The following is a 25221-nucleotide window of genomic DNA, read 5'->3' on the forward strand; positions in this document are numbered from 1 at the left end:
CCCACCTCGGCTTCCCAGAGTGCTGGGATTACAGGCGTGAGCCATCGCACCTGGCCTGAGTCTCTTCATAGGTTTCTAAGAACTTGCTTTATGAATCTGGTTGCGCTTGTGTTGGGTGCATATGTATCTAGGATAGTTAAGTCTTCTTGTTTTCTTGTTCAATTGAGCTTTTTACTGTTATGTAATACCCTTCTTTGTCTTTTTTAAAATTGTTATTTGTTCAAAGTCTGTTTTGTCTGAAATTAGAATAGCAACCCCTGCTTTTTGATGGTTTCCATTTGCTTGGTAGATTTTTCTCCATCCCTTTACTTTGAGCCTATCTGTGTCGTTTCATGTGAGATGAGTCTCTTGAAGACAGCATGCCATTGGGGTTTGCTTCTTTATCCAACTTGCCGCTCTGTGCCTTTTAATGGGGCATTTAGTCCATTTATATTCCAAGTTAGTATTTGGTGTGTGCAGATTTGATCCTGTCATCATGTTGTTAGCTGGTTATACCGACTTGTTTATGTGGTTGCTTTTGAGTATCACTGGTCTATGTACTTAAGTGTGTTTTTGTAGTGGCCAGTAATAGTCTTTCCTTTGCATGTTTAGCACTCTCTGCAGCACCTCTTGTAAGGCAGGTCTGATAGTAATGAATCCCCATAGCATTTGGTTGTCTGAAAAAGATCTTATTTCTTCTTCACTTATGAAGCTTAGTTTGGCTGGATGTGAAATTCTTAGTTGTAAATTCTCTTCTTCAAGAATACTGAATATAGGCTCCCAATCTCTTCTGGCTTTTAGGGTTTCTGCCAACAGACTTGCTATTAACCTGATGGGATTCTCTTTCTAGATGACCTGCCTCTTCTCCCTGGCTGCCTTTAACATTTTTTCTTTTATTTCAACCTTGGAGAATCTCATAACTGTGTGTTTGGGGGATGGTCTTCTTCTTGTGTAGTATTTCGCAGGGGTTCTCTGCATTTCCTGGATTTGAATGTTAGCCTCTCTAACCAGGTTGGACAAATTTTCATGGATGATATGAAAATATGAATACATTTTGCAAGTTGCTTGGTTTCTTTCCCTCTCAGGGATGCCAATGAGTCATAGATTTTGTCTTTTTATATACTTCCATATTTCTTGGAGGTTTTATTTATTCTTCTTTATTCTTTTTTCTTTATTTTTGTCTCACTGAGTTATTTTGGAGAGCCAGTCTTTGAGCTCTGAGGTTCTTTCCTCAGCTTGGTAATTCTGTAATTAATACTTACGACTGCATTATGAAATTCTCGCAGTGTGGTTTTTCAGCTCTATCAGATCAGTTTGCTTCTTATAATGGCTGTTTTGTCTATCAGCTTCTGTATCGTTTTATTGTAATACTTAGATTCCTTGGACTGGGTTTTGACTTTCTCCTGAATGTTGATATTTTTGTTCCTATCCATGTTCTGAATTCTATTCCTGTTATTTCATCCATTTCAGACTAGTTAAGAATTATTGTTGGGGAACTAGTGCAGTCATTTGGAGGTAAGAAGACATTCTGGCTTTTTGAGTTCTTGCACTGGTTCTTATGTTTGTGGACTGTATTGTCCTTCAGTCTCTGAAGTTGCTGTCCTTTGGATTTTTTAAAAAATCCTGTTGGATGTCCTTGGGGGTTTGATTCTGGTATAAGGTGGAGTCAGTTGACTGGCTTCATTTCTGGAAGATTTTAGGGGCCAGGACTCAGCTTATGACTCTTGGACTGTGTGCTCTAACTCTGGGGGACTGGTATTGGCCCTGGCTTTGTTCTCTGGCCCCTTAAGGTTAGGGATCTGCCACAGTGGAGGAGCTAAGGTGTTCCCAGGCTGCTGGTCACAACACACTGATGGATGGTGCCAGCCAAAACACTTTTTTGGGTGGTGGCAGTGGGATTCATGCTTGTTTTTATGTGCCAGCAGCAGTGGCAGCATGGCAGGGTGCATGCCATGGTGGGATGCTGGCAGGTGCAGGGGTACTGGCCTCATTGTAGGCATTTGCAGTCGTGGTGGTTGCAGTGCTGCACCAGAGGATGGAGCAGTGGGGGTGGGGCCTACTGGCATCATTGTGCATGTTCACTCTGGTGGCAGTGTCAGCATGTCATGGGCTGCTCGCAGGCATGGGGCTGGTGCCCTCCATGTAGGCATTCATGTGCAGCAATGGCTGTGCAGGGCAGGGGGTGGGGCTACTCATCTCCTTGCATGCCTTCGCATTGGCAGTAGCGACACACTATTGCAGGCAGGGTGCACTCACATTGGCAGCAGTGGCATGGTGGAGTGTATGCACACTGGTGGGGAAGGGGAGGCGAGGTCTGCCTACACACACACGTGAGCAAAATGATGTAGGGGTTGCTGTGGGTGAGTGCATGCTGGAAAAGTGGCCTGAGGGAGGACGCAGTGGGGGAAGGGCATAGGCAGGCTCATGCTGGTTGGTGTGGTTCGCTGTGATGGTAAGGCACGGTCTGCCAGCACAGGAGCTATTATGTGGGCCTCTGGAGGCACCCCGGTGGGCATCTGAGGTTGTACTACAAGCAAGTGCAGCCAGGCTGGTGCCCTGGGAGAGGCTGGTAGACGGGTGCACTCATGTAAAACTGGCCCTATCTCACGGACAAGATTGCCCTGCACTGTTCATGTCCGACAGTTCCTCTATGGCTAATGTCTCCTAGGGGAGCAAAGTGGGCCTTGGGGGATGGGCAGCCTGACCATGCCCCACTACAGATACTCCTGTACCAAATCCTCTAGGCTTTGCACTGGCTGGAATTCTACCCCACCACCTCTCTAAGCAGCTCTCCCTGATAGCACAAGTGTCGGTGGGGGTTGTGGGGTCTCCTGCTGCCAGGATTCCAGAGGTCTGTGGAGTAAGCAGGTCGCTCCTTACTTGTTCAATTCATCCTTTCCTCAGGAGCCATTGGGGGCCAGGGACGAGTCCTGGTGCACGGTAGCCCCATTCAAGGTTCCCAGCTTCCTCCCCTTTTGGCCCAGTGTCTGTGTCTTCCCTCTGTCCACTCTTAATGCTTTCCCTCCAAAGATCTGCTAGGAGTGTACCATCTTCCTAATGTTCCAGTGTCTCGTTAGCAGATGTTCCTCTGGGCTGCTTCTAGCCAGCTATCTTGCCTTTGGGATTTGCTCTAGAGCATTTTCTTCTCTCCTTAGAGAAACCCTGTACCTCATTCTCTCCTTGCCCTTAACCTCAGTCCTGGGCAACTACTGATCTACTTTTTGTCTGTATAGGTTTGCCTATTCTGGACATTTCATATGAAAGCTATTATATGATATATTGTCTTTTGTGACTGTTTTTTTCTCTTTGCATAATGTTTTAAAGTTCATCCACATTGTAGTGGATGTATCAGTACTTCATTCTTTTTATTGATGAATAATTTATTGTATAGATGTACCACATTTGGTTTATCTGTTTATCAGTTGGTAGACTTTGGGGTTCTTTGGTGGTTGTAAATTATGAATGATTGTGTATGAGCAGTTGTGTACACATTTTTGTGTGGACATTCACTTCTTTTAGGACATTCATTTCTAGGAGTGAAATTGCTGGATCATATAGTAATTCCATGTTTAACATTTCAAAGAACTACTAAACAGTTTTCCACCAGCAATATGTGAGGGTTCCCATTTCTCTGTATCCTCTCCAACACTTGTTATTGTCCTTCTCTTCTGTTATATCTATGCTAGTAGGTGTGAGTTGGTATCTCACTGTACTTTTGATTTGTAGTATATTTTCCTGATGACTCATGATCTTCAGTATCTCTTCATGTGCTTGTTGCCCAGTTGTATAACTCTCGTGGATAAAACGTCTATGCATGTGCTTTGCCCATTTTTAAAGTTGAGTTGTCTTTTTGTTATCAAATTGTTAAGTGTTTATATATAAATTTATACATAAAATATATATATTCTGGATACAAGTTCCTTATCAGATAGTTGATTTGCAAGTATTTTCTCCCATTCTATAGACTGTTATCTTACTTGATTAATAGTATTGTTTATGGCACAACATTTTTAAATTAGTCACTTCTTTTTTTCTTATGTTGCTTGTGCTTTTGATGAATTATCTAATAATAATTGTTTATCTTAAGATCATGAAGATTTACTCCTATGTGTTCTTTTAAGAATTTTATAATTTTTAGCTCTTGATTTTAGGTCTGTGATCCATTTTGAGTTAATTTTTCTGTATGCTGTAAATAAGTGGTTCATCTTCATTCTTTTGAATATAGGTATCTAGTTGTCTCAGCATCATGTGTTGAAAAGACTATTCTTTCCTCATTGAATTTTCTTGGTACTCTTGTCAAAAATCAATTGACTATACATTTGAGGGTTTATTTCTGAACTTTCAGTTCTGTTCCATTGTTCTGTATGTGTCAGTATTACAGTGTCTTGATTCCTGTAACTTTTGTAGTAACTTTTGAAATTGGGAGGAGTGAGACCCTTATCTTTGTTCTTCTTTTTCAAGAAGGTGTTTTGCTACTGTGCGTCCCTTGCATTTCCATGTGAATTTTATGATTAACTTATTAATTTCTGCCAAGGAAAAGCCAAGTGGCATTTTGATAGGGAGTGTTGTAAATTTGAGAAATATTACCATCTTACCAATCTTTACTCTTGATCCATAAACATGTTATGTCTTTCCATTTATTTTGATCATCTGTCATTTCTTTCAATTATCTTTTTAGTTTTCATTATACAATCCTATACTGTAAACATTTTATAACATTTGAACATTTGACTATGCTGACCTACTAAAATTATAATAGCAGTGACCTGAAGCCTAGAATTTTACTGCAATCACATTATGTCTGTAATAGCTACATTGTGTGTGTGTGTGTGTGTGTGTGTGTGTGTGTGTGTGTGTATGTTTTCATTGTTTTTTCTTTAGGAACTTGACTATGAGGAACCTGACTATGAGAAATCTTCATCTCTTGTAACTGATGAGAAAGTGAAAGAAGATTTATTTGGGAGAGACCAGCAGGACCAGCAGGATATCCTTTCTGAAGATAAGAATGAACCTTTCAGCAGAGTTCAGGTAAAGCAACAAGAAATTAAATTAACTGTGATTTGGACTAGGTATTGCCAGTAATGTTGTACTGATTTAGGATTGTAGATTTAGCTTTTGTTAAGTTGGACAAAGATTATAATTTCACATTTTATTCTAGTAATTTGCTTCACTGCCATATCATTTTGAGATTATTTTAGGAATCTTTTGGAAAACCTAGAGTATTGCTACTAACTCACATTCTGTATTTGGTGTTTATGTTCACTTTTAGAAAGTAAAATTCAAAAATCCATTATTTGTTCTGATGGAAGAAGAACAACAAAAGCAGATACATTTTGAGGGCCTTCAGGATATTCTGCCGGAAGCTCAGGATTATCTTCCAGAAGCCCAAGGTGATTTGCTGGAAACCCAGGGTGATTTGACAGGAATCCAGAGTGTTGAGCCAGATACCCAGGCTGTTGAGCTGAAGGTTCAGATTACTGAGCCAGAAGGCCAGGCCACTGAGCCAGAAGGCCAGCCTATTAAGACAGAAACTCAGGGTATTATGCTGAAAGCCCAGAGTATTGAGCTAGAAGAAAGGAGTATTGTGTTGGAAACTCAGGATTTTCTACCCCCAAATCAGGCTTTTCTAACTAAAAACCAGGATGTTTTACTCAAAGACCACTGTGTTCTCCCTAAAGACCAGAATATTCTACTCAAATATCAGGACCAGGATTTCCTACCCAGAGACCAACATGTTCTCCCCAAAGACCAAGATATTCTACCTAAATATCAAGACCAGGATTTTCTACCTAAAGACCAGAATTTTTTATGTAGAGACCAGCATGTTCTCCCTAAAGACTGGAATATTCTACCCAAACGTCAGGACCAGGATTTTCTACCCAGAGACCGAGGTTATCTTCCCAAAGACCAAAATATTCTACTCATATGTAAGGACCGGGATTTTCTCCCCAGAGACCTGCATGTTCTCTCCAACGACCAGAATATTCTATCCAAATGTCAGGACCAAGATTTTCTACCAAAATATCAGGTAAAATAGAGTGGAAAGGAGACACAAGAAGAAGAAATAAGTTACTTAGGGTTTTGAGGAGGGATTTGTAAGGACTACAAGTATACCTTGGAGATATTGTGGGTTCAGTTCCAGGCCATTGCAATAAAGCAAATATTGGAATAAAGTAAGTCACACAAATTTCTTGGCTTCCCATTACGTATAAAAGTTATGTTTATATTATACTGTAGTCTATTAGTGTGCAATAGCATAATGCCTAAAAAAAATACATACCTTAATTTAAAAATACTTTATTGCTAAAAAAAAAAAAAAACTTACGATTATCTGAGTCTTCGGCAAGCCATAATCTTTTTGCTGGTGAAGGGTCTTGGCTCAATGTTGATATCTGCTGACTAATCAGGGTGGTGTTTACTGATGTTTGGGGTGGCTGTGGAAGTTACTTAAGACAATAATGAAGTTTGCCACATCATTTGACTCTTCCTTTCATGAAATATTTCTCTGTAGCATGTGATAATGTTTGATAGCATTTGATCCACGGCAGAACTTCTTTCAGAATTGGAATCAATTCCCTCAAACCCTGCCACTACTTTATCAACTAAGTCTGTGTAACATTCTAAACCCTTTGTTATCATTTTAACAGTGTTCACAGTAGATTCCATCTTAAGAAAACACTTTCTTTCCTCATCATAAGAAGTAACTCCTCATCCATTTAAGTTTGAACTTAATGGAGATTGCAGCAATTCGTTCACATCTTCAGGCTCCACTTCTAATTCTAGTTCTCTTGCTGTTTCTACTACATTACGATTACTTCCTTCACTGAAGTCTTGAATGCCTCAAAGTTCATGAGTTCAAATCAGCTTCTTCCAAACTCCTGTTAAAGTTGATATTTTGACTTCCTCCCATGATTCATGAATGTTCTTAATGGCATTAAGAATGGTGGACCCTTTCCAAAGGGTATCAACTTACGTTGTCCATATCTATCAGAGGAATCGCTGTCTATGACAGATAGACCTTAAGAAATGTATTTTATAAAAAACAAGACTTGAAAGTCAAAATTATTTCTTGATCCACAAGCTACAGAATTGATGTTGTGTTAGCAGGCATGAAAAAACAACATTAATCTCCTTGTAGATCTTCATCAGAGCTCTTGGGTGACTAGGTGCATTGTCAATGAGCAGTTTAAAAGGCATCTTTTTTTTTTTTTTTTGGAACAGTTGGTTTCAACAGTAAGTGTAAAATATTCTGTAAAACATGTAAACAGACGTGCTGTCATCTTGGCTTTGTTATTCCCTTCACAAAGCACAAGAAAAGTAGATTTAGTACCATTCTTAAGGGCCCTAGGACTTTTGGAATGGTAAATGAGTATTGGCTTCAACTTAAAGTCACCAGCTGCATTAGCCACTAACAAGAGAGTCAGCCTGTCCTTTAAAACTTTGAAGCCAGACATTGATTTTTTCTCTCTAGCTGTGAAACTCCTAGTCATCTTTTTCCACTATAAGGCTGTTTTGTCCACACTGAAAATCTGTTGTCCAGTGTAGCCACCTTCATCAGTGATCTTAGCTATATCTTCTGGATAACTTGCTGCAGCCTCTCATCAGCACTTGTTGCTTCACCTTGTGCTTTCATGTTATAGAGACACCTTATTTCCTTAAACCTCATGAACCAACCTCTGCTAACTTCCAACTTTTCTTCTGTAGTTTTTTCACTTCTCTCAACCTTCATAATGTTGAAGAGAGTTAGGGCCTTGCTCTGTATCAGACTTTGACTTAAGGAGATGTTGTGGCTGGTTTGATCTATCCATACCGCTAAAACATTTTCCATATCAGCAATAAGGCTTTCTTACTTACCATGTATTCACTGGAGTAGATTTTAATTTCATTCAAGAACTTTTCCCTTGCATTCAAAACAGGGCTGTTCGGTACAAGAGGTCTAGCCTTTGGACTGTCTTGGCTTTCAACAGGCCTACTTCACGAAGCTTAATAATTTCTAGCTGTTGCTTTAAAGTGGGAGACATGTGGTTCTTTCTTTCACTTGAACACTTAGAGGCCATTGTAGGGTTATTAATTGGCCTAGTTTCAATATTGTTGTGTCTCAGTGAATAGGGAGGCCTAAGGAGAGGTGGGGGGTGGCCAGGTGGCAGAACAGTGAGAACACACACAACATTTATCAGTTAGGTTTGCTGTCTTATATGAGTGTGGTTATGGCACCCCAAAACAATTAGGATAGTAACATCAAAGATCACTGACCACAGATCACCATACCAGATATAATAATAATGGAAAAGTCTGAAATATTGTGAGAATTTCCAAAATGTGACACAGAGACATTACGTGAGCACATGCTGTTGGAAAAGTGACGCCAGTGGATTGACTTGACATATGATTGCCACAGACCTTCAGTCTGTAAAAAACACAGTATCTGCAAAGCATAATAAAACCAGGTATGCTGTATATTGTACCTGATTTGGAGATCCATACTTGGAAAAAATAGTTTCTTGATTGGTTTCTCAAAACTCCAGATCTCTTACTGAGTGTTATAGTATTACCAGCAGCATATTACTCCAAATAAACAATTTGCTGTTTCTTTTCTTTTTCTATCTTTAAGTTTTTAAATCAACACTCTACCCAGATTTTATGAACAATCTAACTTTTTATTTTTAATCTTCTTCATTAGGAAAAAAATTTCTGGCAACAAGGAAGAAGAAAGAGAGCAACAGGAATTAGATTACTTAGGGTTGTGGTTGGACTTTTGTGCAATGGAGTGTAGTTTTTTGTTTTATTCCATAAGGTGCTCAGTTATATTCTGATCTTAGTTAACTCCAGAATTCTCACTAAAACCTAAAGTCTTAACCTGTCATTCTTAACTGAACAATTGGTATGTTGTGTTTATTCTTTTTTAGAAAGCAGATCTGAAGCAGCCAACATCCATTTTGATAGATAGGAGAGGGAGAGAGGCGCTTCCTCTGGATGTCCATCAGGATCTTCTATGCAGGCATCATCAGGCCTCCATCAGAGGCAAGGTAGAAAAGAAAAAAGAGACCAACAGGAACTGAATTATTTAGAGTGTAGTTTGAAGTTTTCAAAGGTTGTTCTTAGCTAAACTTCGGAATTGACAAAAAGTATGGGTTTCTCTTTTATTCCATAATGTCTTAAATTATCCTGAAAAAAACTACCCTTTGGCCTTCAATGAAGCCTAGAATATTATTGCTATCATGTTAGTCTTACTAGACAATTTATAGTTTATGATTATTTTCTCTTTTAGAAGGTACACTTTAAGGAGCCATACTCTGATATGACAGATGAGAAAGGGAGAGAAGACTTGTCTCTGGCAGATTATCAGTGTTTACCTCCCAAATCCCAGGACCAGGATGACATCAGAAACCAGGTAGAGCAGAATGAAAAAGATATAAACAGGAAGAAAGTACCCGGGTTTTATACATCCCAACAACTGGTAATTTAGAATGAGGGACTTTGGAGCTAACCTAAGAAAATAGTGGCTTTTTTTTTTTTTTTGATGGAGTCTTGCTCTGCCGCTCAGGCTGGAGTGCAGTGGCATAATCTCGACTCATTGCAACCTCTGCCTCCTGGATTCAAACGATTCTCCTGCCTCAGCCTCCCGAGTAGCTGGGATTATAGGCACATGCCAGCATGACCGGCTAATTTTTGTTTTTTTAGTAGGGACAGGGTTTCGACATGTTGGTCAGGCGGGTCTCAAACTCCTGACCTCAGGTCATCTGTCTGCCTCTTCCTCCCAAAGTGCTGTGATTACAGGTGTGAGCCACTGTCCCTGGCCAGAATATAGTATTTTTTTATTCCTTCCCACATTAGTGGGAAGATTATCCTAAGTCCTATTAGAACAGAGGAACTGCTTCAGGAGCATAGAGTGTTAAACCCTAAACGATTCAGTTTTTCCTTGTTTTCCTTTTTTTTTTTTTTTTTTTTTTTTTAATTTTTCTCTTCTACTTTGTACTTCAGTGGTACAAAAGACCCTGGTCTGGGGAACTATATGAGTCAAAATCAGTTCTGTGATTTCTGAGGCTGTTGTATCATGTTCATATCTTATTCCAGAATCAGTTGACTATTTTAATTTAACAAGATAATTATTCAGCTCTTACCAAAGCCAACAGTATTGCTGCAAGTATATGCCCCTACATGAACAATGTAGGATCTAGAAGATACTTAGGATTTGGTGAGTTCATCAGACTGTTCTGTCCATGATGGGATTAAGAATTAAGGTCTACATAGTTGAGCTAAAAGTGTAACATCTCCCTCATATCAAAATATATCAGAATATTTTTACCTAGTTTCATTTCTCTGGAGTTTTCACTGATGCTTATGATATTATGATTAGCATTACACAATTTTTTTTCTATTGTTGTTTTTCCTTTAAAACGTGTTTCTCAAGCAACCTGCATCTTTTATGAGAGAAGAGAGAGTGAGAGAAGAATTGCCTCTGGACTGTCATCAATATGTTGTACCTAAAATCCAGGACCAAGACTCTCCTAGAGAACAGGTAGAACCGAATACAGTAGGAGGACTGTGTACTTTCTAAAAGAGGAACAAGGCTAATATATAACATTGAGGCCGAAGCCTGTCAAACCAGCTTGTTTGTGGGATACATAGAATTAAGGCCTCCAGAATTAAGCTAAGAGTATAATGTTTTTGGTTATTTCAAAATGTGCCAGAGTAATCTGGAATTTGCTTTAAAATACTCCAGGAGAAATGTTGGAGAAGAGATAGATTAAAAAGCAAAATGTTGCTAATTGTTGAATCTGTGTAATTGTTGAATCTTGAGATTCATTATACTTTTTTTTTTCCTACTTTGAGGCATGTTTGGAAATTTTTATGTTGAAAAACACACACACACACACACACACAGAGCTTTAACTGTGTTCTGTTATCCTCATCTAGTGTCATTACTCTGGGATTGTCACTGAAGTCTATAATATTGTCACTAGCCCATCATTTCTGCTTAGACAATCAGTTTTGTATTTTGTTGTTCCTTTAGAACAAGCATTTCAAACCACCCTCATCTTTTGAGAAATGGGAGATTGCAAGAGGAAACATTCCTGGAGTGCCATCGGTATGTTTCACACAATATTCAAGATCTAGTCTCTCCTAGAGAAGTAGAGCAGAATATATTGAGTAAGTAGCAGAGTGTAAATTGCTTTTTTTTTTGGCTGAAGATTGACAGGGCAGTGTAACTGCTTCAGGAATTTAGCATTAAGGTCAGTAATAATGGGCAAAGAATATAACGTTCTTTTGTTCTGTGATGTATCACACCATTCTGACCCATTGAAACTACTTCTCGTCTTCACTGAAGCTTTTACTATTGTCACAGGAATGATGATCCTGCTTGGATAATTTATGTTCAGTGTTTATGTTGTCTTTTAGCACAGGAACTATGAGCAGACCTCACATGATATGACAGATGAGAGATGGAGAAAGGAGTTACTTCCAGAGTGCCATGGATATATTTTACATGAAATCTGAGATCCAGGCTCTGCCAGAGAGCAGGTAGAGCAGGGTATATTAAAGAGTAAGCAGCAGAAAGCAAATTAGTTAGAGTTTGAGTTGGGCTTATCATAGTTTCATTACCAAAAAAGATCATGATGATCGTGTTATTTGTTTTTAATATTAGCAATAGTATTATTAATATTATGAATAACAGCTTACATTGATTGAACACTCACCACAGCCAAAATGGTTTTAGAATTTTATATGAAGTATCTTGATTTTCATAATAACCATAGAAGATAGATACTGTTATTATCATTGGTTTATAGATGACATTTAAGATTGCTTTGCAGGTAGAGTTAAGATCCAGAACGGTGACAAGAAGTATAATGTCTACTTTTATGCCATAATATATCAGACTATTCTGACTTACTTAGATTACTTCAGGGCTATCATTGAAGCCTACAGTATTATCACTACTGTGATACCACTGCTCACACAATTTGGTAAGTGTTTTTGTATCTTTTAGAACTTATACTTTAGGCAGCAGCCATCTGTTTGGTCAGCTGAAAGATGGCCAGAGGATTTGCTTCTGGGTGGCCATTAGCACCTTTCACCCACGCACCAGAGAGATACTTCCGGCAGATGACAGGTAGAGCACACCATAGGGTATGAGCAGTGGAATTTAGACAAGATTGTAGGTACCTACTAAACTGGGAGTGGTCAGGCTGATCAAGAAGCACATTCCTGTTTTATTTCATACAGTGCAAAATGTGTCCTGAGATTATTATCCTAATCCTAAGATTATTTGAGGTCTCTCATTGAAACCTAGGGTATTTTGGGGAGCATTTATTGCCCATTTGAAAAACTATAATTTTATATGTATTTTTATAAAAGGCATATTTCTGATGGCCATTGTCCTTTACAGTGTGAGAGGGGAAGAAATGAGCAGTTCTGAGGGCGGGGGTTATGAGGATCTTCCACCCCATGGCCAGGGCTAGATCGCCATCAGTAAGCTGGTAGAGCATAAGGCAGGAGCATCAAGAAATAAACTAATCAGGTTTGAGCTGGAGCTTGTTAGGTTCCTCTTGCCTAAGGTTTGGGGGCATTGAGTTAAGATCTGTAGTTTTGCAAGAAAATGTTACAATGTCCTGGCCTACTAAGATTTTTCTGTGGCTTAACTGAAGTTTGGTTTTTATCACTGGAATTTTACCCCTTTCTGCATAATTTTTATTTTCCGATTTTGTGTTTTTAAAAACAAACACTTACGGCAACCAGCAGTGTTAGGCTGTATGAAAGAGACTGGAGAGACATTTTCTCTTGGCCTCTTTAAGAGAGCAGAATTCTAAGGAGGCAAAGAAGCAGAAAATAGAGTTGGGCTGAGGTTTTCAGGACTGAACTGCAACTCTCGGTGATTTTTAGTTTGGGTCTATAAGGTTGGCCTAAGGGTATGCTGCTGTGTTTTAGTCTACATTGTCATTTATACATCCTGAGCCCTGCCAGGCTCTTTCCTACCTCCGGTCTTTTGCATATGTTTTTTCCTCTTGTCTGGGTAGTCTTCCCTTTTTCCTTCATAAAGTTGGTCCCTCTTATCCTTCAGGTTTCAGCTTAAATGTCACCTCCTTGGAAAAGACCGTCCTTACCACCTTATCAAAAATAGATCTCCTCTTTTCTGTTTTTCTCTATCCTTGCATTCTGTTTTTCTTTATCCTTGCATTCTGTTTGTTTCCTTTTCAGTGCAAAAGAATTTGTAGTTAGTTACTAGTTTACTTGTTTTCTTATTGTCTAGAGATTTCCCACTAGCCCATAAGCTTTGTGAGAGAGGTACCATACCTGTTTTATTTACCATTATATGAACAGCACTTGGCACAGTGGCTGGTACCTAGTAGTCACTCGGTAGATATGTTTTGAATGGATTAGCCAATCAATCAAACATCTATTGAGCACCTTTTAGGTTTTAGCCATTGTTTAAATACTAAATATCAAAGATACAGTTGTGAGCAAGACACAACACTCAAATTTCAGGCAATCTAAAGAAGAGAGACTGATACATAAACATAATTATGAAGCAGCGTAATTAGCAATAGAGGACATATAGGGCATTCACAAAGCACACAAGAGGGGTACTTACTCCAGACTATTCAGTTCAGGTTACAGCTTTGGTGGTCTGAATCTCTTGTCCTTCTGCTGTTACTGTCCCTGGAAATTTTCAACCCTGGAATAGCCTTTTCTCCTTTTTTTTTTTGAGACAGAGTCTCACTTTATCACCTAGGCTGGAGTGCAGTTGTGCAATCTCAGCTCACTGCAACCTCTGCCTCCCGGGCTCAAGTGATTCTTGTGCCTCAGTCCCCTGAGTAGCTGGGACTACAGGCATGTCCTACCATGCCTGGCTAATTTTTGTATTTTTAGTAGAGATGGGATTTCGTCGTGTTTGCCATGCTGGTCTCAAACTCCTGACCTCAGGTGACCCTCCCGCCTGAGCCTTCCAAAGGTGCTGGGATTACAGGTGTGAGCCACTGCGCCTGGCCATCTTTTCTCCTTTTATGCTGCCAAATAATCTAGCCTTTTTGAACAAAACACTTTAATAGTATAGATTTATACCATATTCATACTTAGGGTTTCCAGTCACAGCTGGGTTCCCAGGGCTGCTTAGTATTTTTTCTTACCTATTCCCTACCACCTTGCTCTCCAGTGCTCTACACTGGGACTATTCTAAATCTTAAACACTCCTTAAACTTCTTGCTGCACCCGCATATTTTCAACTTTCATACAGAAAATAAAAGCTATCACACAATAACTGCCTTAACCATTTACTTTCTTTTTGTTGCTGTTATTACTTATTCTTACTATCTCGGAGGAAAAGTTTTCTCTTCAAGCCCCACCTGCTATATTCTCTGCTCTTCAAAGTTAATCACTGTCAAGAGTTGTATGCATCCTTTGAGTCCTCTTTATAAGCATTTATACACATGTAAATGTAGACACATTAAAAAATTGTGATAAAATATACATATAAAATTTCCCATTTTAATCCTTTTTAAGTATACAGTTCAGTGGTGTTAGGTACACTCACATTGTTGTGCAACCATCACCACAATCCATCTCCAGAGTTTTTTTCCATCTTGTAAAACTGAGACCGTATACACGTTAAACAGTAATTTCTCAGTCTCTTCTCCCCATGTCCCTGGCAACCACTATTCTACTTTCTGTCTTCATGAATTTGATTACTCTCGGTACCTCATGTAAGTGAAATCATACAGTATTTGTCCTTTTATGCCTGCCTTATTTCACTTAGCATAATGCTATGGCATAGTATAGGAGTTACTTCCTTTTTAAGGCTGAATAGCATTCCACTGAATGTATATACTACGTTTTGTTTACCCATATATCCATTGACTCTTCACAATCTGTTTTCTTTGTTCTAGACCTTCCTATACAGTATGAATCCTGTTGTGTAAGGTTCCTTTTACTCAGCATAATGTTTCTGAGATTCATTCATGTTGCTGCATCAATAATGTGTTCTTTGCATTGCTGTGTAGCATTCCATTATTTGAATATATCACAGTTTGTTTATTCAATCTCCTATTGATGGACATCTGGGTTGTTTCCTGTTTGTAGCTATTTGGTACTGGGAATGGGGTGCTGCTACAACAAATATTGAAAAAATGTGGAAATGGCAAAAAAAATGGGTAATGGATAGAGGTGAAGAATTTTGAGGCCCCTGACAGAGAAAGCCTTTATCATTTTAAAAATTATTGTTATATTTTGAAACAGACTCTCACTCAGTTGCCCAGGCTGGATTGCAGTGGCATAATCATAGCTCATTGAAGCGCAAATGGGTGGCTCAAGTGATCCTTCTGCCTCCGCCTCCTAAGTAGCTAGGACTACAGGTTGTGCTACCCATGCTTGGCTAATGTTTATATTTTTGTGGAGACAGGGTCTTGCTATGTTGCCTACTCTGGTCTTGAGCTCCTGGCCTCAAGTGATCCTTCTGCCTGAGGAGGCTGAGGAGGATCCCAAAGTGTTAGGATTGCAGGTGTGAGCCACTGCTCCTGGCCATCATTTTAGAGAATATCTTCATTTTTAGAAGCAAAATATTGGTGGAAATGTGTACATTAAAGATATTGCCAGCTGGGCATGGTGGCTCATGCCTATAATCCCAGCACTTTGGGAGGCCGAGGTGAACGGATCACTTGAGACCAGGAGTTTGAGACCAGACTGGCCAACATGGTGAAGCCCTGTTTCTACTAAAAATATAAAAGTTAGCCAGGCATGGTGGCATGCACCTGTAATCGCAGCTGCAAGGGTGGCTGAGGCACAAGAATCACTTGAACCCAGGAGGCAGAGGTTGCGGTGAGCCAAGATCGCACCACTGCACTCCAGCCAGGGCGACAAGAGCGAAACTCTGTCTCAAAAATAAATAAATAAATAAAATAAAAAATAAATAAAAATACTGCCAGTGAAGCTCAAGGAAATGAGGAACATGTTATTGGAAACTGGGGGAAAGGTAATCCTTGTTATTTAGTGGTAGGAAGCTTAGCTAAATTGTGTCCTACAGTTGTATGGAAGGCATAACTTGCAAGCAATGAACTTGGAAATTTAGCTGAGATTTGCAAGCAAAATGCTAAAGGTACAGTGTGGTTTCTTCTTGTCATTCCCCAGAGAGGCTGCCAAGGTCTGTCTGGAATCCCTCTCTCCATGTCGTGTACTAGAAATTATTGAGGCGGTAAGCTGGGATAATTGTAGTGCTGACCACATTTGTTTCCTGTCTATGAGAAATAATTATCCTGTGCTTCCTTATAGCCAGTGTTTAAAAACCATTGTCGTATAGATTTTTGTTGGTTTTTTGTTTTTTCAGTCTTCAGGAGGAAGGTAAATTCTGTTCTATTATTGTACTGTGGCTTCAAGCAGAAGTCTCTTTATTTGAATATTACTTAATTTCATTCTAATTGACCTATTATCTTTTTGGCTCTATCTCTTCATATTATCTTATAATGGTTGCTCTGAGGATTACAGTATACATACTAAACCTTTCACAGTCTACTTTGAGTTAATAGTTTACCACATTAAGTAAATGTAGAAGCTTTATAATCAGACAGGTCATTTTACCCCTTCCCCTTTATGTTAAAATTGTCATAGGTGTTCCATCTGCCTACACTGAAAACTCCGTTTTTTTTTTTTTTTTTTTGCCTTCAATAATCATACATGTTTTTGTGAAAAACTTGAGAGAGTCTCTACCTTTTTTTTTTTTTGAGACAGAGTCTCTGTTGCCTAGGCGGGAGTGCAGTAGTGTGATCTCGGCTCACTGCAACCTCCGCCTCCCGGGTTCAAGCTATTCTCCTGCCTCAGCCTCCTGAGTACCTGGGATAATAGGTGCATGCCACCATGCCTGGCTAATTTTTGAATTTTTAGTAGAGATGGGGTTTCGCCATGTTAGTCAGGCTGGTCTCGAACTCCTGCCTGGTGATCCACCCGCCTCGGCCTCTCAAAGTGCTGGGATTACAGGTGTGAACCACTGCGCCCGGCCGAGTGTCTCTACTTACTGACTCTTTTTGTTGCTTGTCTTTCATTCCTGAAGTTTCAAATTCCTCCCTGGTATCATTTTCCAGCTAACTTTCTTTACCTTTTCTTGTGGTGCAGGTCTTGTAGCAATGCATTTGCTTAATTTTCTTTCATCTGAGAATATCTCTTTTGTCATCAGTCCTAAAATTTATTTTTACTGGATATGGATTTCTGGATTGACAGTTCTTTTCTTTCAGCACATTAAAAATACTGTTCCACTGTCTTCTGGTTTCCAGTCTTTGATAGCAAATTTGTAATTATTTGAGTCATTGTTCTTCTATATGTAATCTGTCTATTTTTTCTGGCTACTTTCAAAACTCTTGTTATTTTTTGGTTTCCAGCAGTTTAATTATGATGTGTCTAGGCATAATGTTTTTTAGTTTATCCCATCTCAGGTATGATGAACATTTTCAATCTGTAAATCTGTATCTTTGACCAAATTTGGGAAGTTTTTTGCCATTATGTCTTCAAATGTTTTTTATGTACCAATTATTTTCTCCTTTCCTTCTGCAACTCCATTGACACAAATGTTAGACCTTTTGATATTGTCCCACAGATGCATCATCGACATGCTGTTAGTTTTTTTTTCCAGTCTTGTTTTTTCTCTTTGTTCTTCACATTGGATCATTTATATTGATCCAGTAGATTCAAGTTCACTGACTTTTTTTTCATTCTTCTATTGAGTCTATCCAGTGAAATTTTGATTTCACGTATTGTGTTTTTCTGTCTCTAAAATTTGGATCTGTATTTTTAAATAATTTTTATTTTTGTGCTGAGAACTTCTGTATTTTCTTTCACTTCAATTGGGTTTGCCTTTTCCTCATAGATATAGTATTAATCACTGCTTTAAAGGTTTTGTCTGTTAATTCAACATCTGGGTCACCGTGGAGTTGGGATCTGTTTATTATCTTCACCCCTCAAAATTGATCACATCTTCCTGCTTTTTTCTATGTCAACTAACTTTAAGTTGTATCCTAGACTTTTTTTTTTGAGATGGAGTCTTGCTCTGTCACCCAGGCTGGAGTGCAGTGGCGTGATCTCGGCTCACTGCAACCTCTGCTTCCTGAGTTCAAGTGATTCTCGTGTTTCAGCCTCCCTAGTAGCTGGCATTACAGGCGTGTGCTACCACTCCTGGCTAATTTTTTTATTTTTTATTTTTAGTGGAGACAGGGTTTTGCCATGTTGGCCAGGCTGGTCTTGAACTCCTGACCTCAAGTAATCCACCTGCCTTGCCCTCCCAAAGTGCTGGGATTACAGGCATGAGCCACCATGTTAGCCACCAGGCTAACATTTTTAATGTTATATTTTGAGACTCCGGTTTCTGTTAAAATCCTCTGAAGAATATTGTCTCTTTTGTTGTTTGTTCTAGCAGGCAGTCAACCTGGTTAAATTCCAACTGTAAGTGATCTCTCCTGTGCACAGTGGCTCCAATGTTTAGTTAGTTTTCAAAGCTTTTAATATATTCCTATAGGTCTGTCCCATGCACGCACAGTTCAGGGGTGATTCTGAGATATGTGCGAGTTCACACACAGAATTAAGGGGTCCACTTTCCAGCTCACTTCTCTCTAGGTTACCCCCTACGCTCTCCAGATCCCAGGAGCTACATTTCCTAGAAGTCTTAGTTACAATCAATGAGAGCAAGAGAGAGAGCCCACAGTGTGCTTCATCGTTGGTGAGTACTGGGAGTCCAGTTTTCTTTATTGAAAACAGAAAGTAATTTCATTTTTATTATAGAGAAGATAAGCACAAATGAAAAAGATAACCAAAATTTTAGAGATATTTCTCATTAACATTTTGCTGTATAGATTTTCAGACTTTTAGAGTCACAAAACAAATAACTTTTAAAATAATAATAGCTTTATTGATATAAACAATTTATTCTTGTTATCCATAGTAGTTGTGTTATATAAAGTTGTTACAAACACTGAATCAGGAAATACTGAATTTTTCTCCTAGGGGAGATACTGGGGTAGATTCCTGCAAGCCTCTGGTCATACAATTTTTGTCAGCTAATCACTACATAACCTTATTTTATATATATTTCTCTTTAAAACATCTTATTTAATATACATGGTTGATCTGTTAACATGAACTCACAGCCAACAGCACTGTAACTCATGCTGGAATGAAGCTTATCTAACACGCATATTTTTTTCCGTAAGGTACACCACTGCCTTTTTGTGCTTAGTAATAATAGATAGTACTTCAGCTATGCATGGGGACCATTTTAACAGTGAAATCACCAACATAGAACACAAACATGCAAACACGTGGCACCAAATAGACTGCAAAAAGGACACTTGTTTACAGCATGAGAGCTGAAACAAAAAGGCAGAGTATCACCTTGGTCAGCCTCAGTTGGCAACATGCATGTTGGGTGACTCACATTTTTCACAGCTCTGTGCATGTCTGCAAAGGCCTGCAAAAACACCTTGAGTACTGGGATTACACATAAATTTTAGTGAATAGGCAAATTTGCAAATATATAATATGCAAATAATGAATGATTATAATTCACATACCATACAATTGACATATTTAAAGTGTACAGTGTTTTTAGTATTTACAGGGTTGTGCAAAAATCACAGGTTGTGTTTGTGGCATTAACCACAATCAGTCTCAGAACATTTTCATCACCCCCTAAAAGTCCTGTACCACTCCCCTTTTCCCTTTAGCCCCACCTCCAGTCCTAGGCAACCACTAAGCTATTTTCTGTCTTTACAGATTTGCCTGTTCTGGATAGTCTGTGCAAAGGAGACCATGAAAGATACGACCTTTTGTGACTGGCTTCTTTCACTTAGCAGATGTTTTCAAAATCCACTGATGTAGCATATAGCAGTACTTTGTTCCTATTCACTGCTGAGAAATATTCTATTTTGTGCATATAGCACATTTTATTTATCAATTGATGGAAGTTTGGCTTATTTCTTGGCTGTTAGGAATAATACTGCTGTGAACATTTGTGTACAATTTTTTTTTGTGGGCATATTTTTCACTTCTCTTGGGTGTATACCTCATAGTGGAATTGGTGGAATGTATGATAACTGTGCTTGACCTTCTGAGGACCTGCCAAACTGATTTTTCCAAAGTGGCTGCACCATTTTTCACTCCCACCAGCAGTATGCGAGGGCTCAAATTTCTTTACATCCTCATCAACACTTGGTATTATCTGTATTTTTAATTATTGCCATCCAAGTGGGTGTGAAGTAGCACCTCACTATACTTTTGATTTGTATTTTCCTGATAGCTAATGATGTTGAACACCTTTTCATGTGCTTACTGACCATTTGTATATCTTGCTTGGAGAACTGTTAGATGCTTTGCCCATTTTGTAATTGGGTTATTTGTGTTGTGATTATTGAGTGTGAGAATTCATAATATGTTCCACATACAAGTCCCTTATCAGATACATATGATTTGCAGATGTTCTCCTGTCTGTGGGTTGCCTTTCACTTTCTTGGTGGTTTCCTCTGCAGCACAAAAGTTTTTAGTTTTGACAAAGTCTAATTTGTCCACTTTTTCTTTCATGGTTTGTGCTTTTATTGTCATATCTAAGAACCCGTTACCTAAGCCAAAATCACGAAGATATACTCCTATGCATTCTTCTAAGTCTTACAGTATTAGCTGTTATATTTAGGCCTATGATCAATTTTGAGTAAATTTTTGTGTATAGTGTTAGGGAGAGGTCCAACTTCATTCTTTTGCATGTGGATAACCTGTGTCCCAGAATCATCTGTTAAAAAGATGTTTATTTTTCAATTAAATTGTCTTGGCACTCTTATTGAAAATCAATTCATTATAAACGTAAGAGTTTATTTCTGAACTCTCACTTTTATTCTATTGATCTATAGCATATCTATCCTTGAATTAGTACAGTTTGTCTTGATTATTGTATCTTTGTAGTAAGTTTTGATGTTAGGAAGAGTCCCCTAACTTTGTTCTTTTTCAAGACTGTCTTAGCTATTCTGGGTCCTTTGCATTTTCATAAGAATTTTAGGATCATCTTGTCAATTTCTGCCAAGAATCAACTGACATTTTGATGGAGATTTATTAAATTTGTTGATCGATTTGGGGAATGCTGCCAATATTAGGTCTTCCAGTCCATAAGCATGGGATGTCTTTCCATTATATAGGTCATCTTTCATTTTTTTTAAACAATGTTTTGTATGTTTCAGAGTGTAAAATTCACACTTCCTCTATTAAATTTCTCAGTGTTTTATTCTTTTTGAAGATATTGTAATTGTAAATTTTTTCTTAATTTACTTTCTAGATTTTTCTTTACAAGTATAGAAATACAATTGATTTTTGTATATTGATCTTGTATCCTGCAACCTTGTTGAAAGATAAATAACTTTTAAACTTTAGAGATTAAATAATTTTAAACTTTTTATTTCTAAAAGTTGGAGATCATCATTTGACCTATATAATGTCCAAGTAGATATACCAAGTTATGTTGTAAGGCTTTCCTAGTAAACATGGGTGGAAATTAGCCTGTTTCCTCCATGCCATTCCAGTTGTTGATATAATATTTTCTTTCAACTCATGCACACTAAGAGGGTTTTATAAATTCAAAGTGATCATATGTAGAATTGAAATATTAAGGAATCTGGCTATTTATCCTAGATTCTATTCCAAGTACACTCATGACAGTGATTTCAAGTGACCACTTTAAAAGAATTTTCATTCTGAACATTTTAATTTTTTGTTTATTCATATTTTTGACCTGAACCCTTTTCTTCGATTTATTATTTTGTGTTTGGTTAATTCCTTCTGAAATGGCTTCCTTTCATTCTTTTTTGATTTTATTCTTTATATCCCCCTTTTTATTTATTTATTTATTTATTTTTTGCTTCTTTATCCAGTTGAGCCCAAGTTTGCAAAAGAAAAGAATAGATAAAAATATCAAAATGGCTCATGAGGTAGTTTTTGGTAATTTGGTCACTTTGTGTGACTGGACCTTCTAACAGGCTTATGATGGATATCGATCAGGATTGAGCACTGAATTCCAAGCTCCACTCGCATTTCAGTCTGGCGTAGATGAAGAAGATAAGAAAGAGGTATGTAATGATACTGCTTTTGGACACCAATATTTCTACTATGATAGTATTAATATATGAGAAATTGGAAACAATTTGTTGTGTCCTAACACATAAAAGAGCTAATACCACAAATTTCATAAATAAAATAAAAGTTGCTTCACTCGTTATAATGTGTTGAATTTCTTTTCCAAGCTTCTATGAGTTAGGGTACGTTGATTTGAAACCAATTATTTGATACTAATAAATTTCTCCAGCTAATGTATATTTGCCACTATAACTTATTTAAAGGAAGATAATTACTTTATGGCTTTCTTTTTTTTCTCTCTCTCTTTTTAATCTAAAGTTAGTTTAAACCAATAGTTCTTAAACCTGGCCATGCACCAGAATCAGATGGGAAGTTTTTTTCAAAATACAAATATGCCTAGATCTAAACCAGATACACCAGATCAATATCTAAAAACGAAGGTTTAGAGCATTTTTGTTTTTTAAAAATACCACTGGTGATTCTGATGCATCCTCAGTATTGAGTATAGACCTTCAATAATTTTTAGCAAAAAGCCCTGTACTACTCTGGTATATACATAGACATGCTTTTTGCTCATTGAATAGCTTGGTATTTAAAAGAATGTATATAAATCCAGAGGTATGAACAGATCACATACAGTCTAGTAGGATTTGCTTTTATTCTACTCATGTTGTTTATGAGTCTGAGGCTTTAGTATACCTCAGCCCTTCTACCCTCCTCTGTGCCATATTAGGCTAGGCTTAGAGTATGCTTTTGTGATACTGTTTTAATTTTGAAAAGTTAAAGTAACTATTGTTCTGTTACAAAATATCTTCTACATTCTTTCTGTGGCTCTGCTTTTATGGTACTTACTACTTGGGAACACAGAATAAATATTTCAGAGTAACACAGAGTAAATACTTTCTCTGGTTTGCCTATTAACATATAATAGCTATGTGCTTGAAAATATAAAATTCTTGTGTATGTGACATCCTGAGTGACCACAGACAGAAGGAAATTAAAGACTTAATCCCATGTAACTTCTATATCATCTATTTTTGCTTGCTTGCTGTTTGTTTTTGTCTGTGGTATAAGAATATTTTTCTTCCTTGGAAATTCCTCTGAAAGCAGAATCTTAGTAATTTTAACTTCTTTCCTTAGCGTCAAAAGCAGTACCTGAGACATAGACGACTTTTCATGGATATTGAGAGAGAACAAGTAAAAGAACAACAAAGGCAAAAAGAACAAAAGAAGAAAATTGAAAAGTAAGTTATTTGATCTGCCCTGTGAGCCTTAAATTGCCAGTTAAGATGTTTTTGGAAGATGAAGTTTAGAAAAAGGTAATGGTTTTGCCCTCTGATCCATGTTGAAAACAGCTGTTTTTTTTTTTTTTTTTTTTTTTTTTTTTTTTTTTTTTTTTTTTTTTTGTGAGATGGAGTCTCGCTCTGTCGCCCAGGCTGGAGTGCAGTGGCCGGATCTCAGCTCACTGCAAGCTCCGCCTCCCGGGTTCCCGCCATTCTCCTGCCTCAGCCTCCCGAGTAGCTGGGACTACAGGCGCCCACAACCGCGCCCGGCTAATTTTTTTGTATTTTTAGTAGAGACGAGGTTTCACCGTGGTCTCGATCTCCTGACCTTGTGATCCGCCCGCCTCGGCCTCCCAAAGTGCTGGGATTACAGGCGTGAGCCACCGCGCCCGGCCGAAAACAGCTGTTTTTAACGATCTGGGGGAAGTATTAGAAGATGGTGAAGAGCTATGGTTTGGTTTTTTGGTTTGATTTTCTATTAGACTTGATTTTTTTAGGGCAGTTTTAGGCTCACAGCAAAATTGAGCGGAAAGTACAGAGAGTATACCCTCTGCCCCACAAACGCGTAGCCTCTCCTACTGTCACTATCCTGCACCATAGTGTTACAATTTATTAGAACTGATGAACCTACATTGACACATTATTATTACCCAAAGTCCATAGTTTACGTTAGGGTTCACCTTTAGTTTTAGGCATTCTTTAGGTTTTGACAAATACATAATATCATGTGTCTACCATTATGGTATTATAGAGAGTACCTCCACTTCCCTAAAATCCTCTGTGCTTTGCCTATTCCTCCCTCTTTACACCCTATCCTGTGGTAACCACTGAACTCTCTACTGTCTCCATGGTTTTGCCATTTCCAGAATGTCATATAGTTGGAATCATACAGTACGTATGTAACCTTTTCAGATTGGCTTTTTATACTTAGAAATATGCATGTGCGTTTCCTCTAGTGCTTTTTTATGACTTGATAGCTCATTTATTTTTAGTACTGAATAATATCCCATTATCTGAATGTATCACAGTTTAGTTATTCACCTGCTGAAGGACGTATTGTTTACTGCCAATATTAGCAAATATGAACAAAGCTACTTTAAAATCTATGTACAGGTTTTTGTGGGGGCATACTTTTTAGCTCATTTGAGTAAATAACAAAGAGTATGATTGCTGAGGGAGTATGATTGCTGGATCATATGGTAAAAATATATTTAGCTTTATAAGACAATACCAAACTGTCTTCCAAATTGGCTATACCCATTTTGCATTCCCACCAGCAAGGAATGAGAGTTCTTGTTGCTCGACATCCTTGTCAGCATTTGATATTGTCAGTATTTTGGATTTTGGCCATTCTAGTAGGTATTTAGTTGTATCTCATTGTTTTAATTTTCACTTCCCTAATGACATATAATATGGAACACCTTTTCACATGCTTATTTGTCATCTGTATATCTTCTTTGATGATGTGTCTGTTCAGATCTTTTTCCAATTTTTTGAGTCATTTGTTTTTCTTATTGTTGAATTTTAAGAGTTCTTTGTGTATTTTGAATAACAGTGCTTTATCAGTCTTTCGTAAACATTTTTTCCCCAGTCTGTAGCATGTCTTCTCATCTGTTGACAGTATCTTTTGCAGAGCAAAATGAAGTCCGCCTTATCAGTTCCTTCTTTCATGGATTGTGCCTTTGGTGTTATATATAAAAAAAGTCACTGCCATACCCAAAGTCACTTAGATTTTCTCCTGTGTTACCTTCTAGGAGTTTTGTAGCTTTGCATTTTGCATTTTTCTCTGTGATCCATTTTGTTAATTTTTGTGAGAGGTGTAAGATCTGTGTTTAGAGTCATTTTTTTTTGCATGTGGATGTCCAGTGATTCC

At 38.0% G+C, this 25221-nt stretch overlaps 1 protein-coding gene across 1 annotated transcript in view; it reads left to right on the forward strand.

Moving 5' to 3' along the window:
- The window catches only part of CCDC15 (coiled-coil domain containing 15), a 104145-nt gene that overhangs the window by 35003 nt on the left and 43921 nt on the right, over positions 1-25221 (forward strand). Inside the window, exons 7-13 of the mRNA XM_025357338.1 lie at positions 4861-5007; positions 5249-6007; positions 9248-9370; positions 10391-10498; positions 10994-11068; positions 21969-22058; positions 23206-23309. Of these exons, the coding sequence (XP_025213123.1) occupies positions 4861-5007; positions 5249-6007; positions 9248-9370; positions 10391-10498; positions 10994-11068; positions 21969-22058; positions 23206-23309 (1406 nt within the window). The remainder of the gene's footprint in view (positions 1-4860; positions 5008-5248; positions 6008-9247; positions 9371-10390; positions 10499-10993; positions 11069-21968; positions 22059-23205; positions 23310-25221) is intronic.

This window comes from Theropithecus gelada, chromosome 14 (genome assembly GCF_003255815.1).
Source record: "Theropithecus gelada isolate Dixy chromosome 14, Tgel_1.0, whole genome shotgun sequence".
NCBI lineage: Eukaryota > Metazoa > Chordata > Mammalia > Primates > Cercopithecidae > Theropithecus > Theropithecus gelada.